A 6,090-nucleotide genomic window follows, 5' to 3' on the forward strand; every position below is an offset into this window, starting at 1 on the left:
CCTCCCCCCCTGGCTTGTTCATAACAGCTCAACGTCTTAATTATCTGAATTAGTGCTTTCCGGTAGCAGGGGCTCCCCCTCCTCCGCCCCGTCCCTCCCCATCCCTCTCCTCCTCCTCCCATCCCCGAGCCCATTTGGTGGGCTGTCACTTGGCGTTACTGTCGTGATTTCCTTCTCTATCGCGATAGAACCCTTTGCGCTGCAAAGATGGGCATGGGTGAGGGGGTTGGAGCGATGCAACAAGTGCCGGGCAGGATGAATCCAGCTCCGGCTTTGCCACATCGGCTGGGGCTGGCCAGGTTTGGGGCAGGCAGGGGGTAGGGGGGGTGAAGCCCTGGGGACGCCCCACGTGCGAAGCGGGGAGCTGCTCGTTGCTTTGTAGAAAATGAGCGGTTTTGGGGGGGGGTGTGTGTTTGTTTTTGTTTTTGGTTTTTTTTCAGAAAAATCCCTTGCATGAGATTAATTTTTTCATGGTATTGGCCGGGGCGTTGTTTTGCTTTGGCACGGAAAGGCAAGCCAAGCCCGAAGGGAGTCCGCCAGGATGGCTGGCGAGGCGAAGCCCCTGGGAGGTCTGTAAGGTGAAGAATAGGGAATCGTGGAGCAACATTTTTTTGCCACCTTCCTATTCAGTTCTCCATCACCAAGTCTGGCTGTCCGGCTGTCCATCCACTGGAGGCCCAGTCTCCAAAAAGCCTTTTCTTGATGGGAAGGCGTCCAAGCACTGGCACAGGCTGCCGGGGCTGTGGACCCCCCATCCCTGGAGATCTGAAGATCCCGGATGGGGCCCTGGATGTGGCTTCAGGTGACCCTGCTTGAGCAGTGCCTGGGCCAGAAGATCTCCAGAGGTCCCTGCCCATCTCCACCATGCCGTGACCCTGAGAGCAAGTCTGGATCATTGTCACCAGAGTTGGAGGGGCTATGTAGCCAGGCCCAGACTCTTGGGTTACCTTTCTCCCTCTCTCCTGGAGATGCTGGTTGTGTTGCCACCACCCCACAACCCATCCCCCAAAACAAAGTCATGGTGGGGAAGGAAGGGGATCCGGTGACAGCAGAGGGCAGCTCCTTTGCAAACACACCAGTGTGATCAGAGAGGAGCACGTGGGAAAGCCAGTGCTGAGACCCCGTGCTGCCAGGGACTCCTACGAGTCTGGGCTGGGGAGCCTTTCCTGCCTCAGTTTCCCTATAAAAAAAATGAGAGGAATAGTGCTTCCCTCCCTGAGTGATGGCTGGAGGGAAGTATACATGTATGTTATGTAAAGATAAGTAGATGGGTGGATGAATGGGTGGGTGGATGGACAGGTGGATGCAGAGCTGGATGAATGGACTCATGGAAGGATGGATGGATGGATAGGCAGAGAGCTTGACCAACGATCCAGTGTCCCAGCCATAGGGCACCAAGCGGGGCTACCATAGGGTCCTAAGTCCTCGGTGGGAGAATACGGCTTGGTACGTTGGGAGGAAAGCTGTGAGGGTCCCGAGGGGGCTGGCAGGCATCGGGGCTGGGCCAGAGACCACCGTGCTCGAGGGAGAGGGGCGAGCCCTGTGGCTCTGTCCCACGTGGGTGGCTCCCCAACAGCTGGGGCTGCGGAGGAGACACGGGGAGAGAAGAAAAGAGCCCAACAAAACCTATGAATGGGTGGGTGGATGGACAGGTGGATGCAGAGCTGGATGAATGGACTCATGGAAGGATGGATGGATGGATAGGCAGAGAGCTTGACCAACGATCCAGTGTCCCAGCCATAGGGCACCAAGCGGGGCTACCATAGGGTCCTAAGTCCTCGGTGGGAGAATACGGCTTGGTACGTTGGGAGGAAAGCTGTGAGGGTCCCGAGGGGGCTGGCAGGCATCGGGGCTGGGCCAGAGACCACCGTGCTCGAGGGAGAGGGGCGAGCCCTGTGGCTCTGTCCCACGTGGGTGGCTCCCCAACAGCTGGGGCTGCGGAGGAGACACGGGGAGAGAAGAAAAGAGCCCAACAAAACCTCCCAGGGGAAGGGAAGCAGGCGAGGCGGTGGTGGCGGATATTTGTGAAGGAGTTGGAAGGGGAAATAAAAGGCAGAATGGTCACTTTGGGAATAAAGGAGACAAAAGGCGAGGAGGTTGGCGGCAGAGAGCCGGCTCCCGGCGTGCCAACCCCCCTCAGGCTGCTGAATGGGTGACCAGCAGGAACTGGGCGTAATTGGGTAACGGGGAGAAGGCTAATTGCAGAAATGGCAGGGATTACCAGTCTGCGCCAGGGCACGGGCTGGGCAAGGAAAGGGGAACACTGGGGGCCTGGTTGTGCCGCAGGGGGTGACCCTGCGCTGGGCTGTGGGGGGGCCGGGGATGGGTTCTCCCTGATGTGGGATCTGACCAGCGAGGGGTGAACGGGACCCATCCTCCAGAAATGAAGTTCCTGGACTGTTGAGGACGCATACGGGGCTGGCTCCTGCACCCAGGGAGCTGCGCCCATGCGGGCATCACCAGAAGGGCGTCCGAGATGCTTGTGGCGTGGGGACCCGCGTCCCACTGCCGCAACGTGGACCACCCATCCCCGTAGCCGACAGGAGGGAGGCCGGCGAGCTCACCAGCTGGCCTGGCCTCTCCAATCCTATTAGGATCATGAGTAAATCAGAGAACCCGGTGTGAGAAGAGAGGGCAGAGGGATGAAAGGCCCCGTCGGGGTCAGCAAAGCCAGGCCCTGCCATGGCAGGCGTTACGGCGTTTGACACATCGGTAAAATGATCAAGGAGCGGCTTAGAGCCGGATCAGTTCCCCAGCACCTGCACTCGCCTGGGAAGCTGCTCCCAGCCCTCGCCCTCCCCGGCCTCGGGGACCTGCTGCCTCTCGCTGGGCTCGTACACGGGTTCGTCTCCATTTGTCACCCTTGTGCTTAGCGCCCCAGGTGCCTCCCTGCCCCACGGTTGTCCCTGGGGTCTTCGTAGTCACGCTGGAGAAATCACATGCCCGGCACCCTCATTTCCTTGCCCGAGTGCAGCTCTGTGTGAGTCCTTGGTGCCCTGAGGTCTCATCCTGCACTGCAGGGTCCCAGACCAGTGCCCCATGGCTGCCGGGCAGTGCCACCCTGCAGGCAGGACCAGGCTGTGTGCTCGGACCTCGCCTTGGCAGTGGTGGGCCCGAAAGCTCGTCCTCCTGCTCAGCAGCATCCAGCTGGGGTTGTCCATCCTGGGGTCTCCCCTGGGGATGAGGGGTGACCTTCCGGGCTGCCCTGGTGCAGGATGGCAGGGCTGTGCCCATCAGGCGGCGCCTGGGCTGCTGTCTCCACCTGTGGCCGTGGTTTTCGGAGGATGAGCTGTCTGTCCCTGGGCTGCAGGCAGGGTGTGCGGGCTGCTCTGGAACAGCGGGGCTGGGATGGTGGAGGATTTGCTGGAGTGGATGGGGCAGAGGCTGCCATGGAGGTGGGGTGGACGGGGAATAAATAACCTGGCCAGGTGGTGATGCCCTGCTGGCCAGGGAATCTGGACCCACACGAGCTACTGGAGTGGCCGGCAGGTCACCAGGCTGTGGTGCTACCTTGCTGGGGCAGCTTTGCTGCTGGGATGGGGCTGCCCAAGTCTGGGGAGCTCTCCTGGTGTGGGCTGGGCAAAGGGTTTGAGCCAGGGAAGCTGAGGATGTTGCTTATCCTGGGTCTGAAAACTTCCAGTTGTGGTGGTATCCCCCGTTGTGGCAACCCTGCCCAATGCATGGGGGCACCTTGGGAAGGCGAAGCATCCCCCAGACTGGTCCAGCTGCTGCGCTGTCACTGGGCACGATGGCAGGAAGTCACCATGGATGAGGTTCATGCCATGGGGTGGGGGGGGACGACACCCACGACATGGACCTAATCCTGCGTTAATTGTGCTGCAGGCAGTGTTTGGTGAGGGATGGCAGCGGCAGGGTGTGAGCTAGTGTCCCTCGTGGTCCAGGTGGGGACGAGGGAGGCACCAGGGTCTCCCTGGGTGAGGGGGGGGAGTCCACAGTGGGAGAAGGTGGGGGGTGGGGGCCTGTTTTTGGGTGGCCCGCCTTCGCGCCTGCTTGTGCCCCCAAGCCTCTCTGCCTGGGTGGGATGTAGCTCTTCTGACTTGTTAATATATTTTTTTCCACAAAAATAGGGGTGGTGGTGTTTTGTTTGTTTGTTTGGGGTTTTTTTTTGTGGGTTTTGTTTGTTTGTTTTAAGCAAAATCTTGGTGTAATCAAAACCTGTGCTTGGAAAGGGAAAGTACTGACTTGCAGAAAGACTTTCGGTTTGTGGGCCAGGGCAGGCTGCCACTGCCGCCACACTCCTGGCCTTAAATGTCCTTCCTTTCTGCACATTATTTTCTATTCAAATGTTTTATATGAACTTAAATGAAATTAATTTAGTAAGAGCCACATTTCTTGCAGGATAGGTGGTCTGGGTCTCCCATTTAGCAGCTGCCAGGCACTTGATCCGTAGCTAGGATAAGGAGTGGGATAGCGGGAATGGATGGTGCTGGGGTGGGACGGATCCAGCCCTGCCGATGCCGCGGCCCCCCTGGCGCCCGCAATTTGGGGGTGGTGATGCTGGGAGCGGGGTGGGAGCATCCCCAGCTCCAGGGGCTGACGGCATGTCCTTCCCCCAGCCTACAAGACGGTGTGTGGTGTCAACGGGCCCCTGGTGGTGCTGGACAACGTGAAGGTAGGACCCTGTCTGCTGGCGGGTGACGAGGGGACCCCTCGATGGTGTCCCTTTGGGCTGTGCGGGGACCACCGTGCTGTCCCTGCCTGGCTCTGGCTGCCAACCCCCCTCCTGGGGGGGGAGTGCAATGGGGGAGCGTGTCCCTCGTCCCCTGTCCCCTGTGTCCCCTGGGCTGTCCCCTCCTCTCTGGGGTCTGTCAGCCAGCTCCGAGCTCCCTCCTCTGGACACGGCCGGCAGCAGAGCCCGTGTGCCAGCCTGCGCACACGTGTGGGTGTGCAAGCGTGTGTGCACAGGCATGGGGACGCGTGTGAGCGTATGGGTGGCCGTGTGTGCTCTCTGCCTGGGCACCCTGCCCTCGTCCCCTGTACCCCTGCACCCAGGTACCTGCTGTCCCTCATGCCCTGTGACCCTGCCCGAGCTCTGGTTCCCGTCCCCTGTCCCCCTGCCCAAGTTTCAGCTCCTGTCCCCCATCCCCAGTGTCCCTGCCTGAGCTCTGGCTCCTGTCCCCTGTGCCCCTGCTGAATGTCCGGCTCCTGTCCTCCGTCCCCTGTGCCCCTACCCATGCTCGGCTCCATCTGGGAGCCTGGTCTGAGCGAGGCCATGTCACAAACCCCAGCTCAGCCCATCCCTTCAGCACCGGGTGGCACCTTGGTGGCCTCCTGCCTGTCCCTGCTCCCAGAGCTGGGGCTGGGTTCACTTGGGTGGGCGCTGGGTGTCTCAGCATTCCTACGTAGCCTGGCCAGCCGGGACCCTCTGAGGGGCTTTGTTGGCCGGTGGCTTGTTTCTATGGCCCCTTTCATGCCAAGCCCGGCAGGATGGAAATTAATAAGCTCAATTAAAGAGCCAGACCATGGTGGGTGTTTCCTTCGCTTTGTTGTCCTTTATGCAAAGGTCTTTACAGAAGAATTAAAAGTCCAAAGTTCACAGCACCAGAGCCAGCCCCGGTGGCTGGGAGCGAGGAGGAGGAGGAGGAGGAGGTGGAAGAGAGCACAGAGTGTGCTGGGCAGGCAGGCTCGTAGAGTGAACCCCCTTGGACATTGTCCCCAGAGGAGGACCTGTCCCCTCAGCCAAGAGGCTGCAGAAGAGTCCCCTCCATCCTCTTCGGGGGTTCCAGCTGGGTGGGGGGGGCAGGGAGGTCGGCCGATGTTCCCTGGGGGGCTCTAGCCCTACGAGTGCTGGATGCCGCTCGCCCCTCTGCCCGCTCTGTCTCGCCTTGGCTGATGCGAAGTGGTGGCAGCGTGATCCCCAGCTTAACCTTTCACAGCTCAGGGCGGGATTATGTGGGATCCAACAGCTTCCAGCAGTGCGGGCAGCCTGGGCTGCTCTGTCTCGTGGGGGGCTGGCAATGGAGGTGGGGTGGGTCCTGAGGGGTCCCCAAGGGATGCCACCAGCTCTTGGGGGGGGGGGGGGGGGGGAGGGGGGTTATCCGGGGGTGGGGGTGGGGCTTGGGCAGCTCG

General features: G+C 60.7%; 1 protein-coding gene across 1 annotated transcript in view; it reads left to right on the forward strand.

Moving 5' to 3' along the window:
- ATP6V1B1 (ATPase, H+ transporting, lysosomal 56/58kDa, V1 subunit B1) overlaps positions 1 to 6,090 on the forward strand; it is a 66,561-nt gene that overhangs the window by 50,953 nt on the left and 9,518 nt on the right. The window contains 2 exon segments of the mRNA XM_009884094.1: positions 906 to 942; positions 4,578 to 4,633. Coding sequence (XP_009882396.1) covers positions 906 to 942; positions 4,578 to 4,633 — 93 coding nt within the window.

This window comes from Charadrius vociferus, unplaced genomic scaffold, assembly GCF_000708025.1.
Source record: "Charadrius vociferus isolate BGI_N301 unplaced genomic scaffold, ASM70802v2 scaffold544, whole genome shotgun sequence".
In the NCBI taxonomy this organism is placed as follows: domain Eukaryota; kingdom Metazoa; phylum Chordata; class Aves; order Charadriiformes; family Charadriidae; genus Charadrius; species Charadrius vociferus.